General features: G+C 31.8%; 1 protein-coding gene across 1 annotated transcript in view; it reads right to left on the bottom strand.

Annotated features, from left to right (window-relative positions):
* LOC142343840 (uncharacterized) overlaps positions 1 to 16,154 on the bottom strand; it is a 42,329-nt gene extending 26,175 nt beyond the window's left edge. The window contains exons 1-3 of the mRNA XM_075395204.1: positions 15,550 to 16,154; positions 2,004 to 2,153; positions 1,878 to 1,937 (exon numbers count right to left, since the gene is read on the bottom strand). Of these exons, the coding sequence (XP_075251319.1) occupies positions 1,878 to 1,937; positions 2,004 to 2,153; positions 15,550 to 15,992 (653 nt within the window). The 5' untranslated portion in view covers positions 15,993 to 16,154. The remainder of the gene's footprint in view (positions 1 to 1,877; positions 1,938 to 2,003; positions 2,154 to 15,549) is intronic.
* Between the last annotated feature and the right edge of the window lie 1,229 nt (positions 16,155 to 17,383).

Below are 17,383 nucleotides of genomic sequence, written 5' to 3' on the forward strand. Positions count from 1 at the left end.
AGCCAAAATTACGTAATAATTTTGTATTCTGCGAAAACAATTATTTTCAAAATCATGAAAGTCATCAGCTACAAAAGATTAAATAAAATAGGTTCGTTTATTAGTCAAAAGGAGGGAAACGCATGAGAACTGCTAATTTCAGAATGTATCTTAAATCTGCAAAAAGAATGTCAAACAGGTTTTTTAACGACAAAAATAAAAAAAGTAGTTCATTTTGTTTCCCGAATGAACTTATATCAAAGCCAGTAAATTCATAACTAACTATTTAAAAACATTTATTTTTTACAATTGCGGCTTGGTTTTACATTAATAAGTCCACATGTGACCTGTGATAACGAGTCCAGCCAAAAAATAGACAACAAAGAACAATGCAAATTTAAAAAGTGTTTTTTCATATTTGAAAAATTTTGTTTCCGAAGTCCTGAAAGCCATGAGCGATCTACACAAATCAGAATTGGCCTCAATTATTCCTTAATGAAAAGCCAATGAAATCATTCCTTATCCACGACTTTTCATTCGACTAGATAGATACAAAAACGACAGTATAAGACAAATATAAAAATTTGAATTAAATTCTTCGAGAAAGCGGTTCGAAGCCGTTAAAACCATAATCTATTCTTTTAAGAGGTCTACATGTTCAATTGTGCCCATTGTGAACACCAACAATGTAATATGTGAACCTTCAATAAGGTGATAACGTGACAAAAGAAAAAACGTAAAAAATGGGCCAATGACTAAAAGAAAAAAAATTGTGAAATCTAGTTGCGTCAAAGCCAGAAAAGCATGATTTAATCCGCAAAACAGCAAAAAAAAAAATTTGTTTCAATAGAAAGAGAAGGAAGAGGAAGCATTCTTTCTTTGCTGACACAAAGCTACAAGTTAGACAAATTAAGAGGAAAACAGTGGCAAAGTTCAATAAGCAATAGTTTGTTTAAAAGTCAACTTTTTTTAAAAGTCAAAACAACTATGATCTTTCGAGTACAAAAAAGAGAGATAGAAATTAGGAACTGCTTAGGAAGCCAATTGGACCTATCAATAGTGAACTTTAATTTGAATTGTTCTTTCTTTAACTAATATGAAAAAGATCCAAATATTTGTTTAAAAGACCGACTGATTAGAATCCGAATTATTTTGAATCGTAACAGTCCAAGATTGGCCCAAATCAGCCTTGCTATTTATTTTAGTCAATTAAGAACACTCATTTGTTTCGAATGTTATAGATCTAGATCATTTGTTAGTTAAAAGATCAAAAAAGAATGTTGTTTCCGATAATCATTGAGTAAAGTTGGCGGAAGAATTTCATTTCCAGACTACTCTCAATAGAAGTGGAAGTAGAACTAGCTCCCTTTGTAGCTAACAAAAATTGTAATTTATTTTCGGGTGGGTAATTTTCGGTTGGGTAATTGAATTTCGATTCTCTGATTTGTACTAACTGATATATCTATAGACATACAAAAAGTAGGAGAAAAAAATTGTTTATTAAAAAAAAAATTCGCGCATTTCGCAGAAAAACAAATCGAAACTTGCTTTCAAATTTGAAGTGTATTCGATTCCGTTATTTTCATACAAATTAGTACGCTGAAATGCAGTGAAGTTTCGACCCATCGTGTCTTTTATCAGAGTTCATTTCCCTTCATTAATGGAATTCAATTTTCGGCCATTTTTCTTACGCTTTCAGACTAATACAATGTTAGAATAATAAAAAAAATTGAGATCGATAGAAATAACTCAACATTAAAAATATTTTAAAATCCATATACCCCAAAATCATAACATGATAACATTATGTTATTCAAAATTATTATAACAATCAATTTATATAACAAAATGATACCAAATAATGACATAATCTTGAACAAGGACCTCGTCATAGTTACCTCACAATAAACCACACTGAATTGTGAATCAGCTCTACAGTTGCTAAATTCAGCCAAAATCTCGAACTCTCCCCTCTCCCTCCCCCAGTTGCAGACCCCACTCCTCCTCCTCCTCCCCCTTCTGACTGTGATGCCTCATGTCCCACCTGTGGTTGCTGTTGGGGTCTGTAGTACTCGATGAGGAAAATCACAGCAAAGTCGAGGAGTCCGAAACACAATGCAACCGTGAATGAGATAACGAGGACTGCGATTGTTTTGACATATGTGAACAAAGTCCTGAATAAACAACGAATAATTAAATTCGTGCGTTAACTAAAACTCTTTTTAGCACAACTTATTGCGAACAAGACATTTTCTATTTTTTCAGGAAACAAGAAAACGTTTGAAAAGAACCCCTGACATTATTTAATAATTTCATGGTTCCGCGAATTTACGAATTTACAAATCATGGTTGATCCTATTTTCGTTGAGAATCAGTTGTTTTATCTCCCTTTTGTAACTTTTACACTTAAAAATTGAGTGAACGAAAGAAAACGAAAGTAATATTGTCCTGTTTCGCTCTCTTATCGAGAGTGGTTATTGAAGTACAAGCCTTTATAATAACTTTTGACTTCTAATGGAGCTAATTAATCAAAATTGCAATAAATTAACCGCAATATCAAGTTTAAACCTTTTTCGAAATATAAATTTTAATCATAGCCATTAATCACCAAACAATTCAAATTTTAACGAAAACGTATATTGAAAAAACCCATTGTTGTTCCTAGCCAAATTAGTGAGAAAAGAACTATATACCCAACTGGGTTTGTTTCTGTTCAGACAATATTGTTCGGTTGATATATGCATCGTAAAGAGTTGCGAGTGGCATCAGCATAAATCCCGTCAAAAGTGGACCATATCAAGAATTTTTTTAATTTTGTTTTCTTTCCAAGGAATTATCGAGTTTTGAAATTATAATACCAATTGACATATTTCAGTGGTCTTTCTTCGTAATTTCAGTGTTTGTGGTAAAGTCAATTTTGCTACGAATTTTTTGCGATAGTGTTATTGGTTTTACCTTTGAAGTCAAAGTAGTCTTACGGAACAGTTCGTCCGAGTTCTTGGCTAAAAGCTTGGCAACTGTCTCCCGAAATTTAGGAAATTTAGCTTTTATTAACCAGAAATGGCATCAATTATGCTTCTTTAGCCCACTTTGTCTAAATTTATTGGACGTAAAAACCTGAAAACTGCTGGCATAATCTTCCAAAACTCTCAGGAGTGTTAGTTTACTTCTCTTTCCTATGAGAGTGTTCTGAAGTTAAAAATTTAAAGCATTTTTTTTTCATTTTGCACGTACTGGCGTTTGCGTGTTAGTGAGTGCCTCTGTTTGGTGATGCGAGAGGTTTGTGACTAAAATTTGTAGCTGATTATGGGCACTTGATTGCTCTTCTATTTGTTTGTTCGCGCACGACCGTTTGTGATTGTGTGTGGGTGTGTGTGTCTGTGTGTGTGTGTGTGTGTTTGTGTTAGCGAGTGTGCGTGTATGTGTGTAAGTGTGCGTGCGATTGTGTTTGTATGAGTGTGGATGTGTCGATATAGCCTGTAAATGTTAGTTTAGGTTTTAGTGGGCTTTACTAGTATGTTCAAATGAATCAATCTCCTTGTCTAAGTATTTGGAAAATGAGAATCAGTTTTCGCTTTAGAAGCAGCTCATTTTGAAGACAATTGAAATCAGTTTTCTTAAAAAAATCAAAACTTGTTCGCGCAATCAATCACTTTAACAAATAAATACTTTAACAGAAAAATCAAAATCAACAAATTTTGGAACTGTTTTCCAAACAATATCGGTCTTGTAACTCTCGTATAATCAACTTTTGGATTTAAGTTGTTTTTCTTCGTAATTTCCGTATTTGTGCTAGATTTTGTCAATTTTGCTACGTTTTATCAACTGGCTACAAATTGTTAGCAATAAAGTTATTGATTTTAACATTAAAGTCAAATTAGTGCTGCTCATTTTTTGTCCAATTTTTGAATAAAAGATTGGCTAAATTCTCTCGAAACTCAGCTTCTTTAACTAAAATTGCCGAAAAATGAGTAAAAAAAAGATTCTATAGCCCACTTTGTCTAAATTTGCCGAAAATACAAATCTAAAAACAGCTGCAGAATTTTCTCAATTTCATAAGAGGGCTAGTTGATTCCAGTTTTTGTTGAGATTTTTCTTGAACAAAAAAATTGCTGGTTTTTTGCTTACTGAACTCAATAATCATCTGAAAGTGATTTTTTTGTATTAAAATTGTAATAAAAAACCTAATCTTGTAAAAAAAAGAGGGACAAACGCGTGTTTCTAATAGAAGCACAGCAATTGCAAGATTAGTTTGTTTCTACAGGGGATTTATAATATCCAAACATGAATTGGATTGTATTTGGCTGATGTCTTGATTCTAAACTTCTTTTTAATGTTTTTTTGTTTATGCCAGAAAGATTTGATGTCAAGGCCCTGATGCAGTGATTTAATATTTACGTGCAAATCAGGCCCAGATATATATATATATATATATATATATATATATATATATATATATATATATAAATTTGGTCAGAAACTTTTTTTACGTCTTCAACTCTGTGTTTGAATAAAAATGTGTTTGTGTCGGCCTTCAATCGGGGATGCTATGTAGCATTATGAATTAGTCTCGCTAATGTAAATTATAATTAGGAAATTTGGAGTTTGGAAATTATTATATCAATTGACATATATCAGTTGTCTTTCTTCGTAGTTTCCTTATTTGTGGTTCAGTCAAATTTTCTACAAATCGTTTGCAATAGTGGTATTGGTTTTACCTCTAAGGTTAAGAATAGTCTTGCGGAACTGTTCGTCCCAATTTTAGGGCTCAAAGTTTGGCAAATGTTTCCCGAAATTTAGTTTTTACTAACCAGAAATGGAATCAATTATGCTTCTTCGGCCCACTTTGTCTAAATTTATTTTACGTAAAAATCTGAAAACTGCTGGCTCAATCCTCCAAACCTCCCAGGAGTGTTAGTTTACTTCTCTTTCCTATGAGAGTGTTCTGGAGTATAAAACTTAAAGCAGATTTTTTTTCATTTTGCACGTTGTGGTGTTTGCCGGTTAGTGAGTGCCTCTGTTTGGTGGTGCGAGAGGTTTGTGACTAAAAATTGTAGCTGAATATGGATACTTGATTGCTGTTCTTTTTGTTTTCTTCGTGCGCGACCGTTTAAGATTGTGCGTGTGTGTGTGTGTGTGTAAGCAAGTGTGCGTGTGTGTGTAAGTGTGCGTGCGATTGTGTTTGTATGAGTGTGAATGTGTCGATATAGCCTGTAACTGTTAGTATAGGTTTTAGTGGGCCTTACTATTATGTTCAAATGAATCAATCTCCTTGTCTAAGCATTTGGAAAATGACAATCAAGTTTCGCTTTAGAAGCAGCTCATTTTGAATACAATTGAAATCAGTTTTCCTGGAAAAATCAAAATTTGTTTGCACAACCAATCACTTTAACAAATAAATACTTTAACAGATCAATCAAAATCAACAAATTTTGGAACTGTTTTCCGAACAATATCGGTCTTTTAACTCTCGTATAACCAACATTTGGATTTAAGTTATTTTTCTTCGTACTTTCCGTATTTGTGCTAGGTTTTGTCAATTTTGCTACGTTTTGTCAACTGGCTACAAATTGTTAGCAATAAAGTTATTGGTTTTAACATTAAAGTCAAAGTAGTGCTGCTCATATTTTGTCCAAATTTTGAAAAAAAAGATTGGCTAAACTCTCTCGAAACTCAGCTTCTTTAACCAAAAATGCCGAAAATTAAGTTAAAAAAGATTCTATAGCCCACTTTGTCTAAATTTGCCGTATCTAAATACGTATCTAAAAACTGCTGCAGATTTTTCTCAATTTCATAAGAGGGCTAGTTGATTCCAGTTTTTGTTGAGATTTTTCTTGAACAAAAAAATTGCTGGTTTTTTGCTTACTGAACTCAATAATCATCTGAAAGTGATTTTTTTGTATTAAAATTGTAATAAAAAACCTAATCTTGTAAAAAAAGAGGGACAAACGCGTGTTTCTAATAGAAGCACAGCAATTGCAAGATTAGTTTGTTTCTACAGGGGATTTATAATATCCAAACATGAATTGGATTGTATTTGGCTGATGTCTTTATTCTAAACTTCTTTTTAATGTTTTTTTGTTTATGCCAGAAAGATTTGATGTCAAGGCCCTGATGCAGTGATTTAATATTTACGTGCAAATCAGGCCCATATATATATATATATATATATATATATATATATATATATATATATATATGTATGTATATTATATATATATATATATATATATATATATATATATATATATATATATATAAACTTTGGTCAGAAACTCTTTTTTACGGCTTCAACTCTGTGTTTGAATAACGATGTTTGTGTGCCGGCCTTTAATCGCGGATTCTATGTAGCATTATGAATTAGTCTCGCTAATATTGGATATAACTACTGGTTTCCTAAGGACATACAGGTTAGTCTTTTTAGTATTTGACAGTTGAAAGCTTTTGGTCCTCATGACTTCCACTTTTTTATCAAAAACCATGATAGATCTTTAAGCTCTGTCTGTTTTTGTTTGATTTCGGACATCATTTAATTCAGCCTCAGCACGAGGAGGTCAAATCATTTTTTTATTCAAACAAAATACTGTCTTTATTGCGTTTTTATTATTTTGGCAATGGTTTTGTCTCTGATACTACGTGTTTTCATTAGATTTCTTTTATTTTTGTGCAATTGACTATTATTTAGGTTCTTCTGTGTGGTCTCGCCCCATTGTCATATCAGTTACAGGTCACGTAAAGCAAAATGATTTCACATAAGACCAAAGAAGGCGCAATTGAACATTTGTAATGGTTTTGGAGAGAAGATTATTGTTTTAAAGGATTTCGACAACGTTTCCTTGCAAAATATTTATCGGAAATTTTATTTTGTTTGTTTTTGCCGGTTTTGTAATCCTATATTATAATGCGTAAAATGAGTAATCTCTTTTGCTTCCAGTTAAGGTATAGATGAACCATTTCAAAGGTCCCTGTTGATTGTTAACAGTTTTCATGTTTTTTTTAAATTCATGATCTGTTGATCTGAATTTGAAGAACCTTTTTGATCTGTTTTTGTATACATGTTACTTATTGTCATTTGGAAGCGTCCATATCTGGTAGATTGTAAAAGAATTTAAACTTGTTTTAATCAGATTAGTTTTAATTTTTTTTTACTTTGTGATTAGATACTTTCAAAAAAATACATTGAGTTTTGATTTTAATAATGTTTGTTGCTCATCTTGTCTCTTAGTTTTGTTAGTCACAGGACTCATCGGCTCTCTGATGTGGCATTATTCAATTCTTTTAGTGATTTCAATTTCTGGCCTATTTTTCGTTTATACTGATTGCTTTTGAATATTATGTGAACTAAATTTTTGTCAATATTGCTGAAATGTGCTAACAATTTTACAAACAATGCTATTGGTATCGCATTTAAGGATAGAGAAGACTCTCCAAGTTGTATTATCCGTGTTTTTTCAGTTTTTTGGGTAATATTTCTGCTAAGCTTTTCGATTTTGATACTTTTTTAAATCAAAAAAGGCTGCAAATACGCTTTTTTATCCTATTTGAATTGAATTTGTAGGAACTAGAGACCTAACATCTGTTGCCACAATCTTAGAGAAGTCCAAAAGAGTAAACTATACATTTGCCTCCTATAGTAGTTTTCTGGAATTGAAGATTTGCTGGTTTTTTGAAAAAATAATCTATTAATTATAAAAAAAAGTATGATTTAATTGAGGGTTATTGATGTATATCAACTGCTTATTGGTCTATTTGTCAAACATTTGAAATATTTAATTGTTTCTTTAGACGAGCAAGAAAATCAGGGCTAATTTTGGATATGAGTTCAAGGGTGTTTTTGGAGAATTTTGTCGCAATTTTGTTCCTTTTTACGCTGATTACTGACTTTTTTCAAACCATGGCCCAATCAATGACAGATCCTATTCACAACAAAAAAGGTTAGTTTTAATGACATTAAGGATGTATTTTCGCAAAAATTTAGTTCACTTATTTTTGGTTTGCGTTCATAAATAATTATTTTTGCAACCTAAATACAACGTCCTGTTAATTAAAGATTCAGTTAGGTTCTTGGTGAGCTGCAGGTGAACCGATACAACACCTTCAGTTGTTATCTAATGCCTCAGAAGACTTTGAATATGTTTATATTAAGACAATGTTAGTGAAGTTTTCATATTTGTCAATTTTTCAATCCTTTTTCTGTACACGTGTATATTAGTCTCAATATTTACAAGGCAAAAAGTGATTCCAAGTGAAAACAAAATATTCTTTATAGTGTTTTTATATTTAAATAGTTGTTTTTCTGATATATTATTAGGAAATTTCATAAAGTTTGTTGAAGTTTTGCATACTTTCCTGTATTTGAGATAGTTGCAGAACAGCTGCAGTTCGCATTGAAAAAAGCGCAAAATGAACTGTTTAAAGGTTTCAGTGAATAACCTATAGTATTAACGGTTGCGCTTTCATGCTCTTCCCAAAGTTTATTAGGATTTTTTTTGTTTTTGTCTTTAGTTGTCATTCGTTTTTGTGGTTTGGCATATTCATGACATTCAAACCTCTTGATTGCTTCAACGGATATTTAATTGAAACTATTTCCTGATATCACTTTAGAGCTAATGTTTTAAAAGACTTTCATTTAAATTTTTTAAGAGAACAAAAAATGAGAATAACAAAAAAATATATTCCTGAAATTATTTGAGAGTCATTAAAACCGTAGCAATTGAGGCCTCTGATTTTCATGAATATGCCGAATGACAACAAAAAGAACATTTAGAAGCGAAAAAATTCTTATAAGTTTTCCGAGAGAAGGTTGCGCCGCTGTTAAAACTATTGGCTTTTCAATGAAATCTTGTTTTCTTTGTCCTCAACAATTAACTAAGTCTGTTTTTTGACGGTGCTCATCAATTTTCTGTTGCTGTAAACATTTTTTTGCTGTTGAATACGTAAAAATTTTATGAATTTTCGATACCGGTCAAGAGTTGTGTTTCTTTTTTTGTCTTTTCCACAATGACCCTTACCTAGAAGATCCAGTTAACATCACGGATCCAAAGCAATTTCTTCAATCCATTTCGTCATTCTAAAGTTTTTTTACTGTGTTATAGAAGTAATGGCTTCAACACAGGAGCTTCGATAAGTTTTTGTGAAGTTTTGAGTTCAGTTGCTTTTTGCTGTTTTTTGCTAGGATTCGGTTTCAAAAATAACAGGCACAATGGGTTTTCTGATCAGTTGCAAATACATCTGTTTTTGTTTCACGTTGAAAACTTTTGGATTTTTAGAATTTTCGAAAGTATTTCTTCAGAAAGAATCTGTGAATTTTTGAGCTTTGTCACTCTTATCTTACTTCCTTCGTTTTTGTAGCTTGGTTTCTGTAATGACAGGTCGCATTTTTTCCAGTAAACCAAGATCCAATCATTATAATCCTTTTATTTTCAACTAATGGTTTCTTGGCTTTGGTACTACGAATTATCATAAGAAAAATGTAATTTTGGATATTTTCGCATTCTGAGTTTTTTGTTTCTTTTTCTCATTATCAAACTAATTGGGTTGCCCAATTAGAGTTTAAAAGTTCAAAAAAACGGTCTTTAATATCCTTCATGAATAACCAATGATTTGTTAAATTCAATTGTTCTTTGTTTCGCTTTTGCTGTTATTTTGCGGTCTTCCGTCTTATTACGGATATCGACAAGTCTCAAATGATTTCGATGAGATAGTACCATCAGTTGGATTAGAGAGTCTCATCGGCTCTCTAATCCAGCATTATTTTTACACTTAGTTGTTTGTTGAAAGATTTGTGAGTTTGTGAAAATTTTCTTTCTCTTCCTCGTTTTGTATGCACTTAAATCAAAAAGTGGATTGGCGGGGTCGGACCATTATGTGCGAGCACACCATACCAAGCCTCCTTTTTAAGTTTTAACTTTTAATTCGATAAATAGAAACCTCTTGCGGAGCCAAATTGTTGAGTTGTTACACTATCTTTGTAAGAATTTTAGTTTTTCTCTTTAATTAGCTAGTCGGTTTTTTCCGTTCAGTCGATGTAGTTATATGCTGCGGTAAATAGATTGTTTGGCTGCATGATTTCTTTTGTCTGCATAGATTTATATAATTTGAATGCCTCAAAATGCTGAGTAAAAATCTAACAGAGCTCTACTATCAGAATACTTTTTAAGCAGATCATTTCTTGCTCAAACAGGTCCTCCTTATCTTCAATGTCTTTTAATAGAAAAACAGTTACAAAATAAATGATACTTTAGGCTTTTCATCTTCGGGTTTTCCTAATAAAAAGAAAACATGCATAAGCGCGAACGATTCTATCAGAAAAATGTTATCACAAGATCACATATTTTGAGCGGGTTGAAGAGCAAAATTTATGTCAATATTAATTATTAGTCAATTTTTGACACATTTATAGAAACTTATTTACAATTTCTGTCTTGCTTTTCAATTTATTACTTTTTGCAGTTCATAAAATTAAAAAGCAATTTCTTAATTTGTTTTGCAGACTAAAATAGCATAAACAACACTGTCTTAACAAATTAAACCCTGTGAAATCTTTTCAAATGTGTTGATTATATTTTTAAAATCCATTGTTAATGTGTTTGAAGAGCTAATATTATCCCATTCAATTATCATATCTATTTATAAATATCACACATTTTTAAATAAGGTCATAATGGGTTGGAAAAAAAAGAAATCTTATTTTAAGAAAAACTTAGTTATTTCAAGCAAGAATTGTAGTTTTCTCCTTGAGTTCCTAAACTTTGGATATTGTTCTAATAACCATTAAAAGACTAAATAATTCAAAAGAAATCAAAACAAACAAGTAAAAATTCACTACTTTTATCAACGGCAGCAAGTCGCCTAAGTTTGAAAACTTGAAGAATAGAATTTGATATTTAGTTCATTTTTTTTGGTTAATTGGTAACCTGAGTGTACTTATGATACCTTTAAATATAGCTAAGAGCATAAACTTTTTTTCTTTGCTACGGCAAACAAGTTATAAACGCCATTTCAATATAACTTGCTCTTAGGCTGCCGTTTTTTATCACTCTAATAAACCACGCAAAGATAAAACTCAGTTAGTTGGAAGATAGTTGTGATCACCCCCTACCCCACCCCCACCCCCCCCCCTCCTGCTCCTCCTCCTCCTCCTCCAGATAGAATAGCCACCGTGTGAACAAATTAAACTTGGCATCTTTTATGATTGTAGAGTTTGTAAAGGTGAGGGAAAGGTTAATATAAGTGACTATAAATAAATTCGGAAAAGCCAAAAATTTGCCCCCGCCCCCAAATTGAGCCCAACCTTCCATGCAGTTATATATTTCAAATTTCCATATATGGTGTGTTAATGACCCTCGGGATATTTGTGTTCACGTGGTTATGGGTATTTGAAGATGGGTGCACCACTTTCCCTGGCAGTCAATTGGGGTGCTTGCCCAAATAGCGGGTTAATTATCTGTCCACTGACGTGTGTCATAATACATTCCCAGTAGGCCATGTGGTAATTGAGAGTGGAAAATAGGGGAAGGTACGAGGAGAGGGAGAGAGAGAGAGAGAGATGGAGAAAAAGAGGGGTGAAATATTTTATTAAGATTTTAGCCACGAGTTCATTTTGTATTATAATAGAACATCAGTTAATGACATCAGTTAGTGATGTGATTCTATGACGTTGCATCGATGTGTGATGTTGGAACTTTCTAAGTTGAAATCAACCCTGTCCGTTTGGAACTGTCCTTGCTCGTAGATTTAATCAAAATGAAAGTTCATACTTACAATGTGAACATTAATTAACTCGTGAATTTTATCTCGTTAAGAAAAAGCGAAAAAGTGCAAAGAGAATTACTGACACGTGAAAAAGAAGCGATTTGTTGAGCTGATAAATTTCTCTATTTCTTCGCATCTTCAAAAGTTCGATCGGGGGACATTTTGAGCAATAGAATGGATGATAAAATTGGGAAAATTTTTCAATTTCTGAATTCTAACTTCTCGAAGTCAATTTGAGAGCGATATTGTTTATTGGAAACCTGATAATACAAAAATGTCGAAATTTGATGCCAGCTGTTTCTCGTTATATTATATCTCGTATCTATAATAAACTTTGAAGCTAATGCTAAACTATGGTACCAAAAAGCTACGTACATCTAAAGATTTTTTATAAAGCAATACAAACATCAAATAATATAACATTTTCAGTTCAGATTTTATTCTCTATTAACGTGTCATTACACCCTTCAAACTTCGTCTTCAAACTGCCTTTTTTGCCAGCATTTCCTGAAAAAACGCCATAATTTCTGAGGATTCGTCTAGCTGTACATCTGGAAATTGTATTGTAGCAAGAGAAAGCGTTATGAGCCACTCTGATGCGTTCCAGTTAGGTTTTGGGATCTTTCAAAACATCAGTAACTAACTTTTTTTGACAATTTTGGGGGTCTTCCACTCGATTTTTGGTCCTCGAAACTGTTATTTTTCAAGTAACGTTTGTATGCGCACTGTGCACTGGATCTTGACTTCAAGTTGAGTTGTTTCTGTATTTTAGATTATGAAAATCCGACATCTCGTAGCGTAACAACTTGGCGAACGGTGAAAGAACAAAGCGGTTTAACCATCTTTTCTGTTTAAGCGGAGAAAAAGAGAATTAAATTTCTCTTAAAACTTCTAAATTTCACGCCTTTTTTCACGCCTTAGCGCAAATCATGCTTATGAAGCACAAATCACGCTTTAAAAGCAGAAATCATGCTGTACCTAGCTTTTTGGTACCATAATGTTTAGCTCGACAGCGTTTAGTTTAACTAAAACAACCCAGAGAACCAGGATTGATCAATTTCTCTCCATTTCAATACGAATTTGAAAACCGTTCTTCTCGGATATAAGGAATATAAGAGGAGTAATTGTGAATACTGAATTGAAATCAGACAGAAGCGAAGAACAGACAAATATGCAATCTATCGTGTACTATCTTTTTATCTGACCTCTAATGGAAAAGAAACAAACAAACAATTGTTTTCAAAAAAAGGAGGAAGCAAATCTTTTTTGCCTCCATCTTTAACTTTTTCTTCCGACCCCACTTTGTGTGAGGGACTATATGCTCAACTGGGTTTATTTGATAAATCAATTTCTGCCGATGGATAAATTCATCTCAGAGAATTTCGTTTTGATCGAGAAGCTATCTAGGTTAAAATCATTTGTGAACTCTCGATATTTGACGTAATTTTGTTCACTTTTAGCGACATTCTTGTTAAATTAATAATAATTTTTTGGATCAAAATTTGGCTACAACATATTCTACTTCAACATTCTTTTGAAAAAATCGATCCAGTGCCGTCAGTCGAGACGAAAATTCATTGAAAACTTTACATTATTAATTGCTTTAATAATTGCTCTAAAATGAGCTTTTATAAGATCTTGTTGCCCTATCACATTAATGACAGATCCCATTGACGTTGAAAAGGGATGAAATTGATAGATTAGAAGCATTCAATGATTAATATATGATACTAATGGCTTCGGTTTAATGGTTTTCAAATAAACTTCTGCTTTTTGCCTCTTTTTCTTTTTCTTTTTTCGTCAAAATTATTCTGATTAAGGAAAACATCATTAGCTTCCCATTTAGGTATAACTAAATCTGTTCAATGATGTCAATGGGGCATTTTCTTCTTCTTCTCAGTGTAGTCTTATCCAGCCAATGGAAACCCCATTGAGTTTCATGTAAAACCAGTTCTAATATCTTTTCTGTTTTTTCTGTACGGATGTTTTCTGATTCTGAAGCTAACCATATTCAAAGAACACACTTTGTGAATGAATTTTTGGTTGTCTGTTCTGATAGTCCGTTCAATGACAGGTCGAATTGAATTTCATAAGAAAACCAAGTGAATATTGAAAAAATATAAATAACAACTGGAAAAAAATATTCCGTTAATAGCTATTTACTTTATCGGTTTCAAAATTTTGGGCTTTTGTTAATTGATTGTAATCGTTTTTGCGTTTCTGTGTATGTTTTTTGTAATATTATTAATCAATTTTCTAAATGACATGTCTTTTTTTGAATTGGCTCTTAAAAAAAAATTTCTGTGAAACTGTCTAATGTTTTCCAAAAAAAAATAATCATTTTTTTAAAAAAACGTTACGTAGATATCCACACTGTATGCTCTTTCTCTGCTCTATATGATTGAAGAAAGTGCAAGAATAATTAATAGCTCTATTTTTCTAACAAAATAAGTTCACAAAAAATTTCTATTGAGAAAAATGTTACAATTTTTAAAAGTAATATCTCTTTTTGAGAAAACTAAATCTTAAGCATATGTTGAAACAGATATACCAAAAATGATTTTTGCCTTGTAAATGTGAAATAATTCAGTATTTTTTTTATTAAAAAAAGATATAGTTATTCATTTGGTGAAAAACTGGCTAATTCAGTTTTGCTTTGCTTGAAAACTGTATTGGCAGAGCAAACAATAATAGATCAAAAGCTTATTGAGGCAAATTAGAATTATATAAAAAAAGAATCAAGGAGGTGTGAAAAAATAAATTTTTGAGACATGGGAAAAATTTATGACTAATAAATAAGTACGCTCAATTGTCGCAATATTTACAATTGACCGTCTGTTGGTCAAGTAGAATAAAATCTTCACAGCTTGCTATTCATAAACAATATAAAATTTCCTCGTAAAGTTTTGCTAAACTTATATCTTGATAAAAGTTTCAAAGATAGCTACAAGTAATGAGTTATCAAAATAAAAGTATCAAGATAAAAGTTGAAAAATCTGCGATTGAGAGCCATTACATTTGTTATCAGAGCGAGTTTCCTGGCATAACATGTGTTAAGATGCATCTGTTGCAAATGATGCAAAATAGGAATTTAATTGTGCAATCACGACGTCCTTTTTTGTCAAAATTTTGATATTTTAAGTAGGAACGCATGACTAAATTCTCTGGCATTTTCGACTCCGCAAAAAAGATCATGCTAATGATGCACTTGAAACGGCAAAAAATAATTGGAAACATATGATATGTATTTCACTTGTCACAAACAAACAGTTTTTTGTTTTCTTTAGTGAGAACAAACCTATCAATAATTCAGTTTTGTTTATTTAGTATCGTTCCATTTTAAACAGCAAATATTTTCTGCCAGAGTGTTGATAATTTTAAACCATTTCCTTAGTACCAAATTCCTTTTTCATCAAAAATGAAATGCTTCGTTCTGAAATCATCGAATTTCAAAATTACCTTACCATGATTGTGTTGACCTTTTTGCGAAAATTGTCATTTGTCACTTTTTTAAAAATACCGCATTGTTCTGATTAAATTCTTTGTTTTACGGAAGAAGAAAAACCAGTTTCTAAGTTTGAGAAACGTTAACATATTTCATAAAAATGACATCATCACTTTTTTGTTGTTATTTATTTTTTCTTTCTAATCAATAAGCCTCAGAACAGAGTCCAGACAAAACTGTGTCTTTTTTTCGGGGTAGTCCATTAAAATCTATTTTCTGATATCTAATTAATTTTACAGACAAACTTTGATTATATATAGGAACATTATGTGCTACACACAGACTCCCACAAGTTGTAATGTTTATCTTACCTGTAAGTTTGACTTTGACACACTGCGAAGTATCTGTTAATAGTTATAACAAAGATACAAATAAAGGAGTAAGTTGTAATAAACGTGAACACTGAAGGAGGAATTGCCCACACTGTCGCATTCACAATCATCGCTTTCTCAGCCAAAGTTTCCCAATTCGGTCTTATAACCCTCAAAGAGAGGTCAAAGGTCAAACTCATAACACAGTAAACGAGGTCAACTGAAGCTAAGTTCATTATGATATACTCGCTTGGTGTCTTATTCGTTTTGTTCCTGTAAAAGTGGATAACTTGATGATTGCCAAAAATGCCAATAGCACAAAAAATGATGATGAGAATGGGGGAAAAGAAATCAGCAAAGAGGAACGTGCCAATATCTGGGCTCAAATCGGAATCGAGGGCTGCGGAGGAGTTCGAAGTTACACTTCCAAAAGTCGTAGTCATTTTGGTATTAAAGTTAAAACTAACTCTCAAATAGAGCTAACGCTCGAATTAACTCAAAAAATTCTCAAATTGAAAAAAAAATATTAACTGAATTTTAACAAGATATAACGAATGTCAATTGAAGGTATATCATAACGAGAATTTTTTCTGTCGCCGTATCAAGCGTAAGGATAGTTCTGTTCACGAAATGCGACCATTAGTAACTATAATGCGAAACGATGATAAAAAAGTAACTGAAATCCAACTTCAAAAATCTGACCTCTAGGACTGGTTCAATTCTTTTCAGATGTATTTAAAAACTGTCGTTAGATAATCTATTTTTAAAGAAAACTAATTAACTAAACAAACTGAACAATCTAAAGATTTCTTCATGCGGTTGATTTTTCCTTTAAATACATATATTTGGGTACCTATTAAATGAATCTGATGTCATATAGTTAGGCTGCCATTTAGAAAACACCACAGCATAAATAAATACCACTTAGGTCTAATACGACTTAAAAATAACTGAATTATTATAATTCCTATAGTTTTTAGAGAACCACTGACAGCAAAAAAATCTGCTCAAGCTTTTTACCATTGTTGTCTACTTCCAATCAGCAACCTAGCCAAGCTGCCGGTTGAATTGATTTCAGTTTTTTTTTTCATTCAACAAAAAACTATAGAATAATGTTCCGTAGTGTGAATAAACTAGAGCAGTTCGACAGTACGATCAGAGTTGATTACATCTAAGCGTCTTACAGTTCGAGAGCGCAAAAAAAAATTTTATAATACCTAATAAAGGATAAACCTTTATAGGAAATTCGAAAAAGGAAAGAATATAAATAAACTAAGGAAAACATTCACACATCTTTCTGATTTATACAGGAACTGACAAAACAAGTTCTTTTACGGAAGGGGGCAAAACTTTGTCAAGTGTTCTCTTTCTATTTCTTTTATTTTCAAAATTTCGAAAAACCTGTTTTTATGCAACAATTTGTCAGGGAAGACACGCACCAAATCAAAAGAGTTTCAATAAATTGAAAAAAACAAAGTTTGCAGTTTTTGCTGAAACCAAACAGAATTAAACTTTATGTAATTCAGAACAATTTTTTTTTAATTTTTTTTTTGCTTTCAAGTTTCTAAAGATAAGATGCAACTTTGAAAAAAACATTCAAAAATATAGTTTTTTGTTGAGTTTTGTTTCCATTGGACACCAAATCTTGCAAATCTTTTTTATCTGACTTCACTTGTTGAGGCGCGTAACAAAAAGCGCATTTTTTATTCGGTTAATTTTGGCCAATTTCTCGTTTTGGCTTTGAAATCAATAAGTGGTATCATTGGAAAGCCCATTGAGAGTGGATTATTTTGATTGAAGAGTTTTGTTAACTTTGTTTTTTTCTTCAATAAAT

The sequence above is a fragment of the Convolutriloba macropyga genome, chromosome 8, assembly GCF_964194025.1.
Source record: "Convolutriloba macropyga chromosome 8, txConMacr16.3, whole genome shotgun sequence".
Classification (NCBI taxonomy): Eukaryota; Metazoa; Xenacoelomorpha; order Acoela; family Convolutidae; genus Convolutriloba; species Convolutriloba macropyga.